Here is an 18,598-nt window from a genome sequence, read left to right on the forward strand (position 1 = left end):
AACACATGGAAAGGAATTATCCTTCTCTAATGAATTATCCTGCCAGGCGCAGGGGAGGAGGGGGGGAACTCATGCCTTTAATCCCAGCACCCAGAAGGCAGAGGCAGGTGGATCTCTGCGAGTTCAAAGCCAGTCTGGTCTTCCGAGCTTTCCAGGACAGCTCCAAAGCTACAGAAAAACCCTGACTCAAAATAAAAAAATTTTATTTTAATATGATGGCCTGATTTATGTGACAATCAGTAAAATTTATCACTATACATTTTAGAAAAACTTAAACCACATGATTTAATAATATAGACCCTTTTGCTATAAAGAAATATTAGACTTGAGGCTGGAGAGCTGGCCCGGTGGTTCTAAGCACTTACTGCTTGGACAGAGGAACCAGCACTTCCATGAGGCAGCTCACAATGCCTGTCACTCTAGTTCAAGGATCTGACACCCTCTTAACTCCTTGGGCACTAGCACACACATGGTACACATAAACTCATGTAGTCATGCATGCATACAAACGAATAAGTAAAATCTCTTATTTTAAAAAAGAAATATTTGACTTAAAATTATAGAAAAATAACCTTCAATAATTATTCACTAAAGCAATTATATGTTATTCACTATCTCTAAATTATAAATATCAAATCATTAAGAAAATGTTCAAAAGTGACTTTCAAATGATTTTGTTACAGATTTTCCCATTTTATATAAAATATCCTAAAATTATATCTGTGAAATTACCACTTATTATAGAAGTAATACATTATTACATATTTTTATATTAATTTATTTGAAAATGAACAAGCAATATTGGTAACAAAATAAACCATCTTTATCTACTTACTGCAATCTCTCTACAAGCTGACATGGATATCCCTGTGCCTTCGATCTGCTTCAGTGCATACTCCTTTTCATCTTTTCTGCGTGTGAAAAGAAAACAGCTTTATTTTTCCATATATTACTTTTAGATTTAAAATTATAATTATAAAAACAATGGAAATGTATTTAGTCTCTCAATGATATGTAAATATTTTCACTATGCAATGCACTGCTGATTATTTTTGATAATATTTCTACTATAGGAATATGAAATACCAAAAGGAATTCATGTTATAATGAAAACACCAGACAGAGCTAAAACATGAAATTCAAAATAAACAGAATAGAATATTAAACAGCTCTAGTTCAAAGAGTAAACAAGGATAAATATAAACTCAAACATATTGTGAGATGACTGTCACTCCTCTCTTAATTATTCGAAGTCTACAGAAGCATTCTGTTATAAACCATCACTAAAAAATAACTAACAGATAAAAACTACCAGACTCACTTAATTGGCCCCAAATTCCACGGCGCCAAGCAAAAGCCTCTTAAGACTTCAAAACTTTGCACCAACATCGCTTTCTCCAAAGACTCCTAGAGAAATCCAGTAGTTAAGCATGGGTTTGAAAACAAGCAAAGGTTCCGGGCAGTGCTGGCACACACCTTTAGCCCCAGTGTGCAAGAATCAGAGGCAGACATTTCTATGAGTTCGAGGCCAGGCTAGTCTACAGAGTGAGTTCCAGGATAGTCAAGCTACACAGAGAAACTTGAAAAGCCTGAAAACAAAAACAAAAACAAACAAAAAAACAACACCAAGCAATGGAGACAGGATTAGGAATATAGGGAAGCCTAACAGTTACCAGGGTTTTAACCAATACAACATAGTGTTTCAATAACAGAGGCGGGAAATCAGATGAGTGGCTACTTTAATAGTTAATATCCTCAGTGTACAGACACCAGAACCAGCCACAAGACGTTAAGACAGTTAAGCTGGCAGTCTTAACTGTGGTTTGATTATCTGGTAAACACAAATCATGTCATGGCTTGCTCTAATAACAGGGGCATGATCTATGACCCTCCAACTTCTGTCTTTTGATTACCAGCCAAGACATCTTAGGTTTGATCCTGAGCAACAGAATAAAATAAGAGGTTAACAGTACTGTTTACTTCTGAGAAGCAAAGGGAAATTAGAAACAGACAGTAAAAAGGAAAACGTTTATATTTTATGTACAATTGCACTGTTGAAGGTTTGATTTTCACTATGTACAGCTATATTTAATAAAAAAGAATAAAAATAAGTATTTCCACTAAAAAAAATCAACAACACTGGTTCTGTACATTTTTCCTATTAGTCATGCATGACTGCATAATGAAATTTCAACCAATGATAAAATCACACATACTGGTGGTCCCATAACACAATGGAGCTGACAACTTCCTATTATACCACAGCAGCGCAGCACAACACAGCACTCAAGGCAAACTCTATTTGCAAATAATCAATATCCAGACCAGCGGTTCTCAACCTGTGGGGTACTCACAGGGGTCACTTGAGACCATCAGAACAGATATTTACATTATTATTACATTATATTTACATTATAACAGCAGCAAAATTATAGTCATGAAGTAGTAACAAAATAATCTTATAGCTGGGGGTCACCACAACACAAGGAACTATATTAAAGGGTCACAGCAGCCAGGTATGGTGACACACAACTTTAATTCCACCACTCAGAAGGCAGATAGATCTCTGTGAGTTTCAGGACAACCAGGTTACACCAAAAAACCCCGTCTCAAAAAAACAAACAAACAAAAAAGTCTTTGGAGGGCAGGAGCTATTACAGCACAGTGGTAGATCTTCTGACTTCCACTAGGATGTTCTAGGTTCAATCCCTGACACTGACAAAATGAAAAAGAGGGGAACTGGTAAACTTTAGCTGGACAGTGGTCGCATGCACCTTTAATCTCGCTCTTGGAAGGCAGAGGCAGCGGAACTCTGTGGATTTAAGGCTAGTCCAATCTACAGATCATCGAGTTCCAGGATAGTCAGGGCTACACAGAGAAACCCTGTCTCAAAAAAACAAAACCTGTCTATATAGTCACAGCATTAGGAAGACCAGGAGCCTCTGTATTAGAGGCACATGATGCACATGACATGATGGTTTTATTAAAGGACAACAGCAAAGAACTGGCACATTTGTCATATTAACTATTTCTCATTTTTCCCACTCTATATCTAATAGTAAACAAAAGAGTTTAGATGTTACTTATAATGTACCTTTTAACATACCATTGTGATCTGGGGATGTAGATCAGTGGTAGTGTGTTTGCCTAGCATGCCAAAGGTCCTAGGGTCAATCTCTACCACAGATAGATGGATGAATGGATGGGTGGATGGGTGGGTGGATGGGCGGACGGACAGACAGACAGACAGATGGAAACAACAGAAGGAGAGAAAATAAAGTTCTTTTGAATATTTTCTTAATTACTTACTTTGGGTAAATAAATAGATTATAAATGCTTTCCTCCCATAAATGAATGAATAAATAGATTAATAATAAATAAAATGTCTAAGTATTTTATTTATTTTTTTCCATTATATGCCAGTCAGGATAATTAAGCATCTTTTATTTTATTAATTTTTTTTTTAAATGGCTCCCCTAAAGTCACCTGGGAAGAGGAAAGCACAACTGAGAAACTGGCTACGGGCAGGTCAGTGGAACGTTTTCTTGATTAATGACTGGTGTGAGAGGGCCGAGTCCACTCATGCAGAGCCACCCTTCGGCAGATGATTCTGGGTTGTGTAGGAAAGCAAGCTAAGCCAAGCCATGGAGAACAAGCCAGTAAGTAGCACTCCTCTCTGCTTTTGTTTCTGCTTCCAGAATCCTGTTCAGACTTCCCTCGGTGGTGGGAATGAAATAAAACCTCTCTCCCAAGTTGGTTTTGGTCAGTGTTTTATCACAGCCTGCTGTGGGACAATGGTTTGTACCCTGTCAATTGTATTTTAATAAAACACTGATTGGTCAGTAGCCAGGCAGGAAGTAGAGGTGGGACAACCAGGCAGGAAGTAGAGGTAGGGCGACAAGAACAGGAGAATTCTGGGAAGAGGACAAAGCTTGGTCCGCAGTCATGACCCAGCCACAGAAGAAGTAAGATGTGTCTGCCTCGTTGAGTAAGATATCAAGCCATGAGGCTAGCATAGATAAGAATGATGGGCTAATATAAGTTATAAGAGTTAATAAGATGTGGGAGAATTGTCTGTATTCTGTCAATCATGTTTTAAATAAACACTGATTGGCCAGGCAGGAAGTATAGGTGGGAAAACCAGACAGGAAGTAGAGGTGATGCAATGAGAACAGAATTCTGGGAAGGAGGAAGCTGATTCCTCCCAGTCCTGCACATACCACCGAGGAAGGAGGATGTAACCTGCCAGCTGAAAAAGGTACCGAGCCATATGGCTAAAATAGATCAGAATAATGGGTTAATATAAGTCATAAGAGCTAATAAGAAGCCTGAGCTAATGAGCCAATCAGTTTATAACTTATGGAGACCTCTGTGTGATTTTCTTTGGGGCTAAACAGCTGTGGGAACCAAGCAGGACAGAAAACCCCAACAAGCAGGTCCCCTCATGTTACAATAAGAAGCCTGAGCTAATGGGTCAATCAGTTTATAACTAATGTAGACCTCTGTGTGATTTCTTTGGACTTAACAATTGCAGGAACTGGGCAGGATAGAAACCCGACAACAAAGCCATGGAAAACAATGAGGACACTATGGATTATTAGAAAAATATACAGTTTATACTACTATTAAGTATATATATCTAAATGTATACTTGAGAGTAATACAAAAATTAAAAGCACATGTTAAGATGCAGGAATTAAGCTACTTAATCATACTGGTAATAACTGGTTTTAAGTTAGCATGGAGGGGGATCCAAAATAATCTGCTACTCCAAAATCAACTGCCTATTTAATAATTGCTGCGGGAGTACCTTCTGCTGCTTCAGCCAATAGTCGCTGAAGCATGAGCCCACAGTGCTGCAGGAGTGCCTTCCGCTCCATCAGCCAATAGCCGCTGAAATACCAGCCCACTGGGGCATGGTATATTTCTCTTTAAAAGAAGAGCGGCAAGCCTCGGCTCGGGCCTTTTGGTTCCAGCTCCTGCTCCAGCGACTAGGCTCCTTTCCTGACTGTTTATGTGCATGTAAGTTTACCCCCCAAAATAAATACCCCTTTAAAACATAACTGGTGTGGGACTGATTCGCCATTATTTGTGGCACCCAGCGTTGGGTTTAATAACCACCCCACACCCCACACCCCCCACCCCCAGCTCAGCTGCCGGCCTCTGGCTTGGCTGCCTGCCGTCAGCTCAGCTTGGCACAAGCCCTCCCTCAGCCATAACCTCCATGCCTCCCAGGATACACAGATTCGGACAGTCTCTGCCGGCCTAATTTGCTCTGTTCTGCACGGATTTTTAAAATTTTTCCTTGCAACGTGAGTCAAAGAGCTCACAGCGCAAGCTCCCTTTGAAGTTCCAGCAAGCTGTTTGAAACCCCGCCATCCGCCATAACTGATTGGGAGCGCTGCAAGCAGCTTGACTCTTAATCCCAGCACAGGGACACGGGGCTCAAAGCACTAGGCCTCTTTAGCAACAGCGCAGTGGCTGTATCACGACCCTCCGCATCGGGTTGAACAGAGCGGCAGGGCAGGAGAGCCCAGCCGGGGTAAGCCAGGCTGCCTTGTTTATTGGCCACTAGAAGCTCTCTGACCTTTTGTGCTCTGTGCCTGGCCTCTGGATTTTCTCTCTGTGTACATCTGACCTCTCAATTGACTCATTTTCCCCAATTTTTTGAACAAATAACAGAGCAGATTTTAAAACAGGGTTTGTCATGAGGCCTACAGTGGTTCCAGTCGCGACTCGGAGACATCCCCATCTGGTGGCTGAAAGGTAAAATGGCAGGTTTCTTTTTTAATGGGACTCTAGCTGCAGCTTTTGCTGCCACTTTGGTAGAAATCACAAGTGGCCTATATGCCTATGGAGGTACCTCGATTTACTGGTTATTAGGTTTTAGTTTCCTTCTTAATGTTATATCATTGTGGAAATATGTGGCATTAATTAATAGGATTAATACTATGATAGGCAAAATTGACTCCTTATCTAAGGGCACTAAGAAATTACCTGAAAGGATCCAAGCTGTTGAATTTGACTTTGAAAAGTTATCACAGAGTTTTGATAAGGTAACAGACAGAATATACCTCCAGGATGGCAATTTACATGATATTCAGGGGCAGTTCAAGGAGGAGATACTATCTTTAAAGGGAACCATTAAGACCTTGGAGTCACAAGTGCAGAATGGGGACCGAAAAATTGATACCTTAGTGAAATCACTAGAAACACATGCAGGTCAGGAGATTCAGGATTTAAGAGAGGCGATGATACAGAGATTTGAAATGATTGAAAAAATTATTGGAACTGATGATCCGGGTGAGAAGACACAAGGGCAGGATACAATGCCACCACCACCTGTTAGAACTGGCTTACCCAGTGTTTTAGCAACATACCCTGTAATTTATTCTGACAAAGCATCAACTTCTAAAGGCTCAAAGGGAACCAAAGAATCTAGATGGACGCCAGTAGGTATGAATGACCTAAAGGAAATTAAGCAAGCTGTTGTTAATTATGGCTTGCACTCTACATTTGTTAAGGAAATGATAAGGACTTGGGCTTCTAATGTCAGGGCTATTCCCCACGATTTCTCACAGTTAGCTTCAGCGGTCCTGGTCCTCGAAGATGGACCTTCCTTGACGTTTGAAGTTTATTTCAAGGAAGTATCCAAACATATGGAACAGCAAGGAAGAGCAAAAGGTGTGGAGGTTTCACAGGATCAAATTCTTGGCGTAGGAACTTACGCTGATCCACAGGTCCAAGCTCTTTATGATGATGAAGTATTGTCTCTGTGCCACAAGGCAGCTTTAAATGCCTGGGGTAGATTACCAGAGCCAGGAAGAAAGGTAAAGTCATATACTAGGGTTAGGCAGGGACAGGGAGAACCCTATACTGACTTTTTGCAAAGATTAATTAAGGCTCTGAACACAGGAATAACAGACCCAGAAGCTAGATGACTAATTCTTGAATCATTGGCTTTTGAAAATGCAAACTTAGACTGCAAAAAGATAACTGGGCCTTTAAGGTCTAGATCAGCACCTATGGATGAATGGATCCAGCATACCATGAATTTTCAGACCTTCAATTACGATGACAAGTCTTGGGTAGGAGAAGCGATTTCTAAAGTGATGAGGGGACATCAACCTGCCAAATGTTTTAATTGTGGTAAATCTGGACATCTAAAAAGGGATTGCAGGCAAGGTATTTCTAGGAATAACACTTCATCTGGGAATGGCAGGAATAGGAAACCTCGGACTTCAGGGATATGTAGGAAGTGTGGTAAAGGAAGACATTGGATGAATGAACGCAGATCAACAACAGACAGACAAGGCAACCCGATACCATCGGGAAACTCCCTGAGGGGCCTCTCGCAGGCCCCCAAACCAAAAGTGGCCCAGTCATTCCCAGTAACTGTGGAGGACATGTCACACCAGGAAAATTAAAAACTCTAGAAGCTTCTGTACAAGATCATAAAGTTCTAAATGATGCAAATTTGGAGGATAAGTCGGAAATTCAATTAGGAAATAAGAAACGTGTATTTTGGCAAACTTCTATAAATGATCAGAGACCAAAGCTGAGAGTACATATAAATGGAATTGTGATTGTTGGCTTGATAGACACATGAGCAGATGTGAGTATCATCACTCCAGAATCTTGGCATCCAAATTGGCCTCTTCAAGAGGCAGATGTTCAATTACTAGGAATTGGAACCATATCTCGAGTTAAACAAAGCACGAGATGGGTTCACTCTATTGGGCCAGAGGGTCAAAGAGGAAAGTTAAGGCCATATGTAGCTGATATTGCAATAAATTTATGGGGCCGTTACCTGCTAAAACAATGGAATACCCAGATTAACATTCCTGCAGTCTCAGGAAGTCATGATTCTGGGAAGGATGTAATAAAGTACTATGCACAAAGGTCACCAGCCATTCAGGCTGTACAAGAACATAAAACAACTAACAAACCTTTAGAGGTACCTACAGCCCTACCTTTAAAATGGCTAACTGAAAAGCCAATATGGGTTAAACAATGGCCTTTAGCTGAAGATAAATTGTAGGCTTTAGAACAATTGGTACAGGAGCAATTGGATGCTCAACATATTGAGGAATCCACTAGCCCTTGGAATTCTCCTGTGTTTGTTGTAAAAAAGAAATCTGGCAAATAAAGAATGGGGACAGATCTAAGGGCTGTCAACAAGGTGATTCAACCTATGGGCCCTCTACAGTCTGGACGTACTCTGCCTTCTCTGTTATCCAAAGGATGGCCTCTTATAGTTATTGACTTGAAGGATTGCTTCTTCACCATACCATTACAAGAAAAGAATAGAGAAAAATTTGCCTTCACAGTGCCTACTTAAAATAACTCCCAGCCTACTAGGAGATACCAGTGGACTATCCTCCCACAGGGAATGCTCAATAGCCCCAGCCTGTGTCAATACTTTGTAAGTCAGCCATTGGAAATAATACATAAGCAATTCCCTAAATCTATAATATACCATTACATGGATGACATTTTGCTATCCGATTCAAACATAGATACTTTAGAAAGAATGTTTGAGGAAGTAAAGATAATTTTGCCTAAATGGGGATTACAAATTGCTCCTGAAAAGATTCAAAGAGGAGATTCTGTTAATTACCTAGGTTACAGAATAGGTTTACAGAAAATTAGGACACAAAAGGCACAAATTAGAAGAGACCAGTTATGGACTCTTAATGATTTTCAGAGATTGTTAGGAGACATTTCCAGTCTACGACCAGCTGTTGGGATAACACCTGATCTAATAATTCATTTAAACAAAACCTTAGATGGTGACAAAGAGTTGAATAGTCCCAGAGAATTAACAGCTGAAGCAGAAAAGGAACTGACCATGGTTGAGGAAAAATTACAAGAGGCACATGTAGATAGGGTGGATCCAAATCTTAGTTGCATTCTAGTCATATTGCCTTCCAGAATTTCTCCTACGGGAATTTTAATGCAGAGGGAAGATACTATTTTAGAATGGATCTTTTTACCACACAAACCAAGTAAAAAAATTGAAAACTTATGTAGAAAAGGTCTATGAATTATTTATAAAAGGTAAACTGAGACTTTGTCAACTAGCAGGTATATTATAGTGCCTTTCACTACTGATGAAATAAAAAAGTTATGGGAAGACAATGAACCATGGCAAAGGGCTTGTGCTAATTTTTTGGGAGAAATTAATAGCAACTATCCAAAAAGCAGTAGACTTAACCTTATAAAGAGAACTTCTTGGATTCTTCCTCAAATTGTACGTGATGCTCCAATAACTGGAGCCTGTACATTTTATACTGATGCTAATAAATCAGGGAAGGCTGGTTACAAAACAGATTAATTGAGTAAGGTGGAACAAAGCCCTTATACTTCTGTCCAGAAGGCAGAATTATATGCCATTCTTATGGTGCTAAGGGAATTTAAAGAACCTTTTAATATTGTTACTGATTCACAATATGCAGAAAGAGTTATCTTGCATATTGAAACTGCTGAATTTATATCAGATGACACAGAGTTGACTTCATTGTTTATCCAGGTACAAGACATAATCAGGAATAGGCTTTGCCCGATGTACATAACACACATCCGGTCCCATACGGGTCTGCCAGGTCCTCTAGCACAAGGTAATGCAGATATTGATCAATTATTGATTGGAAGCGTGTGGCAGGCCTCAGAATTTCATAAAAAACATCACGTTAATAGCAAAGGTTTAAAGAAAGAGTTTTCCATTACCTGGCAACAAGCTAAGGAAATTGTAAAGAGATGCCCTACTTGCTCTTTATATAACCAAACACCACTACCTTCAGGGACTAACCCGAAGGGTACTCAAAGGAATGAAATCTTGCAGATGGATGTCTTACACTTTGCAGAATTTGGAATGTTAAAATATGTACATCACACCATTGACACTTATTCAGGCTTTCAGTGGGCAACTGCTTTAAGCTCAGAAAAAGCTGACTCAGTAATCACACATTTATTAGAAGTTATAGCCTTTATGGGTATACCTGCACAAATAAAAACAGATAATGGTCCAGCTTATGTCTCTAGGAAAATGAAACTTTTTTTGCTTATTATAATATTAAGCATGTTACAGGTATACCATACAATCCTACAGGTCAAACAGTCATAGAAAGATCAAATTGAACTATAAAGGATATGTTAAATAAACAGAAAGGGGTGGAAAATGCCCCCAGAAATAGATTACGTAACGCCTTATTAACCTTGAATTTTCTTAACGCTAATGAGAAGGGAACAACAGCAGCAGAAAGACATTGGATAATAGAAAAGTCTGCTGAACTAAATCAACTGCTTTATATCAAGGATGTGCTGACCTCTCAATGGAGGCCAGGAGATGTGCTACATTGGGGAAGGGGTTTTGCTCTTGTTTCCAAAGGAGAAGAAAAATTGTGGATACCATCAAAATTAATAAAGGTTAGATTTGAAGAGAAGAAACCTCTTGGAAAGGAGAAATGACAGGATCTACAATGATGATAACCATATAGGTGGTAAGAAAAACATAGAATGGGGGCAGGGTTCTGTTCTTATCTCCACAGGAAAACGCTCGTCTTTGAAAAATTCAAAGGACCCTGGATGTTTGAATACTGACAGATGGAAAAATAACTACCCAATATGGATTATCAAGAAAACTGAATAGGTTCTGTGAGTATGAAGGTCTGAAATATACTAAATCATTTTTCTGAATTTATAGAGCTGGTTTTTGAGTTGGACTCTTGGCTCGGTCCCTCTCTAATTCCAAGCCTGTTGTTGGGAGAAAAACCCAGAGTTTCTGGAGTTTCTGTCTTATGTCAAGAGCCATGATATGAGACAGAAAGAAATATGAGTTTAGAAAACATCTTTGCTTTTCTTCATATCTATCATACTTTTCATTGAATATGTCTATCATACCTTTCATTGAATATATGTTTGTTTATGTCTATATAATTAATGTTTAAGTTTTCCACAATGAACAATGAGTTTTCCTGCACTGACATTTGAAGTTTCCAGGAAGAAGATGGGACCCCCATAACAACAACTCCACTCGGTTGATATGACGTCATGATACTGAGAGTGCTACTACAAGTCCTGTTTCGGGTATCAGCTGCATAGATGATTCCAACTTGGTTAGCTGAAATGGTGCACATCTTGTACAACATTCTGGCCAGACCTCCACAAAATACTCAGAGACTGTTTGCAATTTTAAAAGACATTGATCCTGAAATTTAACCATCATTTTACTTTCACAGGATCCTCCAGAAAGAACCTCACCCCCATGACAGCTGGAAGTAATTTTAGAGGACGATGTCCTCTCTCTCAGCAAAGTTTGTCCTCGGGTCTAGGAACAATATTTAGGGATTGATTATAATTAGTATACGGTTGAAAGTTGGGAAAGGAATTTTATAAGCTCAGGGATCTTTTTGAAAAAAAAAAGAGGGAAAATTGGATAAATAATAATGGTATTTGTGAGTTATTGTTTATAGATAATTACATCAGCATAGATTTTTGTATATGGATACAAAGTTAAATTATATTGAATATTGTATGTATGCATGCTTCTACCTGTTTAAAACATTTTTATGTATTGATATATATTGTATTGATATATGTATACCATATTGCAGTGTACATTTCTACCTCTGATTAAGATACTCATATATTGTTTATGTATTGATATTTATTGTTTACATTTGGAGGTCATTGTCCTCATTTATTGCACAGTTGTTTACTCTCTTAGTCTTTAAGTTAGATATATGTTAAGAATTGTAGATCAACAGTCATCTATGTCTGTCATATTTATGGTTAGACTAATCAGGTTCTTTACATACATAGAGATTATATATATAAATAGTCTTCAACCTCTTTGAAGAGCTGTAGAAAATGGCATTTAATTTAATCTTAGAGTTCTGTGTAGTGAGACACAATCACTCCTGGCAACACCGACCTATTCCTGAGAGATTGTTGAGCACCAAAGACACTCCACTTGGAGCTTGTCTTCTTGACAAAACTGGCCTCTGGGCAAGGAACTGCTCATACCTCAACTACTGACAAATACACGGTATCCGGAAATGGATAAGCAGAACTGTCCAATCTTACCAAGACAGGGTAAGACGGTTTTGAAAAATCTCTTGCCTGTTAAAATCCAGAAATGGATAAAATCCGGAAATAGATAAGCAGAACTGTTAAATCTTGCCAAGACAGGGTAAGATGGTTTTGAAAAATCTCTTGCCTGTTAAAAATAATCTGTCAGTTATTCTAGGCCTTAGTCAAAGTTGGTTGCTTCAACACTGCAAACAGGTCTTTGGTGATTGCCCAGGTAGCCGGTTGTCTCTGTGATTTGTTGCATGTTTTGGAAGTTCTTTGATTGCACTTCCTAATTACTCAGGTAACATTATTTCCCTTCTCGGATCTTCTATGGGGTTGAAGACTAGATAAATGTAGCTACTTTCCTCTCATGACTTGGCCAAGTTATTTATTATACAAGACTTTAGCTAGTTAGAATAGGATATTTGTACTTATTGTATATAATTTTGTAGGTTTGTACTTACTGTATATAATTTCGTAGTAGGCTTAGAACTCTCTTACTTAAACAAAAGGGGGAGGTGCTGCGGGAGTACCTTCCACTGCTTCAGCCAATAGTCGCTGAAGCATGAGCCCACAGTGCTGCAGGAGCGCCTTCCGCTCCGCTCCGTCAGTCAATAGCTGCTAAAATACCAGCCCACTGGGGCATGGTATATTTCTCTATAAAAGAAGAGCGGCAAGCTCGGCTCGGGCCTCCTGGTTCCCGCGCTTGGTTCTGGCTCCTGCTCCAGCGACCAGGCTCCTTTCCTGACTGTTTATGTGCATGTAAGTTTACCCCCCAAAATAAATACCCCTTTAAAACATAACTGGTGTGGGATTGATTCGCCATTAAATAATCTTTGGTATTTTCAACATGATTAACTTAGGCAGATGAAGGGAGCGGTTAGGACAGGATCTCACTATGTAGCCCTGACTGGTCTGGAACTCTGGTCTGGTATTTAGATAGACCAGGCTAGCTTTGAACTCTGAGATCTGCCTGCCTCTCTGTCTCCTGCATGCTGAGATGAAAGGCCTGTGCCACCATGCCAGGTTCATTAGGCATATTTTAGAGAGCAAACACAAACATTAGGAAAAGCTTTTATGATCCTTTTCCTCTTTCTTCCACGGTTTCCTGGGTTCAGACCATTCATCACCACTGAAGAGCGCAAGCACAGACCGAGAGCAGTTAAAGCTAGAACCACCTCCCACCTTGAGGCAGCAGCAGCTGATGCATGGAGCCCAGGGCGCTTGGGATACTGAGACAAATACTCACAATGCACATGCTTCATGTCTAGTAATCATACAACTACCAGCTATCAGTTCTGAATATTTAAAATTATTAACTCTTAAAATAATAAAAAGCTTTTTGACCAATTATCCACATTCAATCACAACTTCCTTTTCACTGAAATCTCTCAACTCCCAGTTCTCCTACATGAGGTGCTCCAGAAACTCATGGAGTCGCAGTTTTATTTTTAATACTGTAAAGAATATTACACAATCTGGATAGGTTATTGTTGCTATGGAAACTTTAAGATTTTTTTGCAGTAAGTCAAAAAGTGCAAAATTAACACATCACATTAATAGTTTTTGAATTTTATATCCAGGCTGTCAAAGGAATTTGAAAGCTTGAGAACAGACTAAAGCATAGGCCCTACCCTAAATTATATGGATAGAAACAAGGAACAAACCTAGTAATTATTTCACTTAAAAAGTTTAAATATAACTTTCATATGCTAAATTAATAAGACCCTGGAAAACCTTTAATTTTAAGATTCAAAGTTTTAAAATTGAGAGGGAATGGGGTGTATGTGTGTCTGCGTGTGTGTGTCTCTGTGTGTGTGTCTGTGTGTGTGTGTCTGTGTGTGTGTGTGTGTCTGTGTGTGTGTGTCTGTGTGTGTGTGTGTGTGTGTGTGTCCATAGTTATCTTTTTATGCTCTCACACGATGAATGGTCAAGAGGCACCTATGAGATTCAGCGTAAGAAATGGCAAGGTCTCGGGAGCACAAAACTCTTTGACAATAGTCAGAACTTTAACATAAAGACCATAGGCACCAAACTTGGTACCTGTCTTTAATCTCAGTACTCAGGAGGCAGAGGCAGGTAGATCTCTTGAGTTACAGGCCAGTTTGGTCTACAGAGTGAGTTCCAGGACAGCCAGGACTATTTAGAGAGATCCTGTCTCTCAAAAAAAAAAGGCTATGAATGTGGGGCTGGTCAGACAGCTCAGTGTTTAAGGCCCTTGTTGTTCCACCTAGCGGAAGGAGAGGGACAAGTTGTCTAACTTCCTCACGAGGCAGGGAAGCTTACTGCTGTCATCTATGTTGAGTGTCCCCTTCCTGGAAGCCCTCCAAGTGGCAGCAGAACAAGTGCAACTGAACAAGTACTGCTGAAAAACATGAAGGCCCTTGTTGAAAAGGACATACCTTGTTGAAAGGGAAAGGAAGAAACAGAAACTCTGATGTGGAGGCCCTGGGGAGGCAGAGGCAGGCAGCTTCTTAGGGCTTGCTGGCCTACTGTAGTTCCAGGCCACTGAGACTGTCTCAAAAGAAGAAAAAGGTGGAAGAAGCCTTAAGAACAAAGCCTAAGGCTATCTTCTGGCCTGAACACACGTGTCCCTACACACATACACACCCATAATACACGTGTGTCTAAACACATACACCCACAATAGGTGAGAATAGACCTTTCTAAAGTGCTAATGCTATCTGTACAAGTGCATGTGCACACACCTGTTCAGGAAGAGACCCTGTCTCAAAGAAACTGGCAGAGAAAGACACAATAGGGCATCTGACCGCCTTCTGGTCTCCAAATGCACACAATGTACTTACTCATACAAACGTGCATTTATACACACATCCACACACATGTTCACACAAACAAATCTTTTAAAAAACCTTTGTAATAAAAATAAACCTTCAAATAAAGATTAAAATCTATTTTTATTTCTGATGAAAATAGAGAAGTCCTATTATTGTACACCATATTTTGACCTTCAGCACTACGCCATACTCCAGAGAAGAACAAAATTGGGACACTGACTCCCCAGATATCACAACCCATCTTGTGGCACCCTGAGTAAGAGGTAACTAAAAACAAGGAACCCCTGTGCTCCTTGCCCTCAGGACATACACAAGGAAGGCCCCCACAGAATGTGAGGGACATCTGGAGCTGAAGGTCACTCAGGTCATCCCTCTAAGGGAGGAGGAGTTCCCAGAGCAGAAAAGAGTTTGCTGGGGAATTCAGGCAAACAGACAGCATGAAACAATACATGATCAGAAGGATGACTCAGAACCAGGTGTACAATGACAGCAAAGAATGAGGTTGGAAAAAGACTGTAGTTCTAAGAACAGAGAAGATAGCTCCACAGATTACTGCTCAGAAAGTTAATTGTGATGGCTACAGAGGGAAAAAGTGGTGGCAGAGCACACTTGGTAGGCTGCATTAAGGTAAGAAAAGATGAAGGAGTACATGGGAAGAAATGGCGAATTAAAAGATATTTCTAAGCCGAGCATGGTGGCTCACACCTTCTATTCCAGCACTCAAGACGCAAAGGCAGGTGGATTTCCGCGAATTCATGGCCAGCCTGGTGTCCATGGAGAGTTCTAGACCAGCCAGAGCTATAAACAAAACCCTGCCTCCAAAAAAAATAAGTGAATAAAATAAACATGAAAAATAAGCATATTTATGAATCAAAACTGACAATTTTAGTAATCAATTTGTCTGTGTACGTGACGGGAAAGATGTCTGACTGTGGGAACAGCAATACCACCCACCAGGGAAACAATGAGACCTGGAGATAAACTTTCATTTCAAACACAATGACAATTACCTAAAAAAGTTTATTGCATTGGTCTGTCAATCTGACAACAACTAGAGTCATTTGGGAAGAGGGAGCCTCAACTGAGAAAATACCTCCACCAGCTTGGTCTGCAGACAAGTCTGGGGCATTTTCTTAATTAGTGATTGACGGTGGAGCCCCCACCACTGTGGGGAGGGGCCACCTCTGGGCAGTTGGTCCTGAGTCGTATTAGAAAGCAGCTGAGCAAGCCATGGAGAGCAAACCAAAAACACCATTCCTCCAGGGTCTCTAGTTTCTGCCTCAAGTCCCTGTCCTGGCTTCCTTGGTGATGGACTGTAACTGTTAGGATAAAATAAACACTTTCTTCTCCAAGTCACTTTTGGTCACGGTTTTTATTACAGCAACAGAAAACAAAGTAGGACATTTATGTTATAGGAAGGACTACGTAAGACTGAGCATGTAAAACTTTCTGCAGGGAAACTGGGCGGTGAAAACAGACTGTTGGCTCTGATCTGAAAAGAGCTTAAGATCTCCACCTAGACATGAAGAGACCAGGGCAGCATCTACGGGCAGCTCTGACCCCACATCCTTCTACTCTCACGAGCAATGCTCTTTATAGCATGGCAGGGAGAGTAAGATCAGGAAATAAACACTTGGGAGTCATGTTGGAGGACTGGCAGTGCCAAGTGAATATTTAAAAAAAAAAAAAGACACGTGAAGGATGAGACTGAAATGAGTCTAGGGGAGAGCGGATAGTCTGGCTCAGGCTTTCTGAGATCGCGTCCTGCTATGCAGCACAGACTGCCCTCAAGTCCAACTTTGAGGTCCCAATTGAGCTGACCCTATGGTAATGCAGCTGCTGGGATCATAAGCATCGTTACCACACACGGCTAATAGTGAGGATGGAGTGAAGAGGGATGAATAAGCTAAGACTTAAAAAACAAAACTGAGATCGGATTAGAGCTAACGCTTGATAAACCTGAGCCTGTGGATGTGGTACTGCCGTCCTAGAAGCACATGGGTAAGGAGGTCAGTTCTGAAGGACTCAAAAAAAAAAAAGAGGAAAAGCCAGGAGAACAGAGAGACAGAACTGTTTGTGAAGACACACTTACCTCTGACATCCCAGGGAAAACAAGTCTAGAGATTCGTCTTGTAAGTTTACTTTTCCAAATCTTAATAGAATTCAAATGATACCACTATCAAAGTAGGGAATCTAAGATTATGGCATTATAAGACATTCATTCTTCAAAGTCTGTGACACCTTAATCTTGCCAATATTTCTTTTACTTCTAAGAAGATGCTGGAATACATCACCATATGACCTTTCCTTTAATAAGTGACAATTTGATTTTGCAGGCCAGAAAGCTGAATGTCACTGTGGTAGTTAGAATGTAATTGTCTCCTACAAGCTCATAGGCAGTGGCACAACTGGAAAATGTGGCTTTGTTTAGAGTAAGTGTGGTCTTGTGGAGGCGAGTTTTGAGGCCTCATTTATGCTCAAGCCACGCCCAGTGACACTTCCTGTTGCCTTTGGATCAAGTTGTACGGACTCTCAGCTCCAGTACCATGTCTGTCTGCACACTGTCTTGCTTCCCACCAGGACAATACTAGACTAAACCTCTAAACCTGCAAACCACCCCAATTAAATGTTTCCCTTTGTAAGAGTTGCTGTGGTCATGATGTCTCTTCACAGCAATAGAAACCCCAATTAAAACAGTCACACACACACAAGAAAAAAGCAACAGAGACTAAGTATTTGGAATAATAGAAACCAAAAGTTAGCTTCCTGTTATTATCACTCTGAATTACTCAGTGAATCCAATATTCACCCAGCACAGTAGTGATGATTTCTTTGGAACTACTGTTGTTATTATGTAACAGCTCGTTGCTTTCCAGTACTGACTGAACTGAGACCCTAGACAAGGGAACACACTACTGTTTATCCACATCCTGAGGCCTCCAAACTGAGACAGGGTCTTGTTAGGCAGCCAGCTTAAGCAGGCTTTGAACTTGAATCCTTGGGCATCCACCTCCTGATAGCTTGTGTTACAGGCATAGGACAGATAAAAAATTAAAAATTTTTATCATTACTTTTTTCAAAGCAAGTAAGAAAAAAATAAATTAATAAATGATAGTGACATCCGTCTCTATTGTCTAGCCCCACGACTCTATCTGACCCTCCCTTCCACCTACCCCCTCCAACTGCCAGGTCTAACCTAGGTCCCATATCCAGTGTCTATGCCCCTCTGGCCACCCTTGTCTGTGCCACAACCAATATCTAGACTTCTGCCAAGATCAACCCTCCCTATCCCCTAAATCACAGGCCTCTCCTATGCCACATCCCAACCTTTGAATGGACCCAGCCAGACCTACCCTCACATTCCAGGACTGGACCAGCAGGCACACCCTATAGCCAGCCTAGCCCCCTCTGTCCACCTGACTTTGTTCCTCCTAAGCCATTTCCAACCTCCAGGCCCAACCCACCTGCACATACTACAATTTAGAACAAAAGAAGTCCACATGCCCAGATCTCAACACAAAAATACTAAAAATATGAAAGAGCAAACCAGTATCTTTTCTCAGAACACTACCAGTCTACAGGAATGTTTGCCAACGACCATCAGCTAGATGAATGCGAGAACCAGAATTTCAAAGAGCAATCACAAACTTCAAAGAATTTATGGAGTTTAAAGACACACACACATTCAGTGAAATTAAAGCCAAAGAATTTAAAGAGAATAAAGA

General features: G+C 40.3%; 1 protein-coding gene across 4 annotated transcripts in view; it reads right to left on the bottom strand.

The window, feature by feature from the left end:
- Cdk19 (cyclin dependent kinase 19) overlaps nt 1-18,598 on the bottom strand; it is a 154,400-nt gene that overhangs the window by 96,063 nt on the left and 39,739 nt on the right. For 2 of the 4 annotated variants that reach the window (XM_048424946.3, XM_048424948.3), the window contains one exon: nt 836-911. The exons of 1 other annotated variant lie outside the window; for it this stretch is intronic. In XM_048424946.3, coding sequence (XP_048280903.1) covers nt 836-911 — 76 coding nt within the window. Of the gene's footprint in view, nt 1-835; nt 912-18,598 lie in introns of those variants that run through there. One more of the 4 variants, XM_048424949.3, reaches the window with a different exon arrangement.

This window comes from Myodes glareolus, chromosome 1 (assembly GCF_982192425.1).
Source record: "Myodes glareolus chromosome 1, mMyoGla1.1, whole genome shotgun sequence".
Classification (NCBI taxonomy): Eukaryota; Metazoa; Chordata; class Mammalia; order Rodentia; family Cricetidae; genus Myodes; species Myodes glareolus.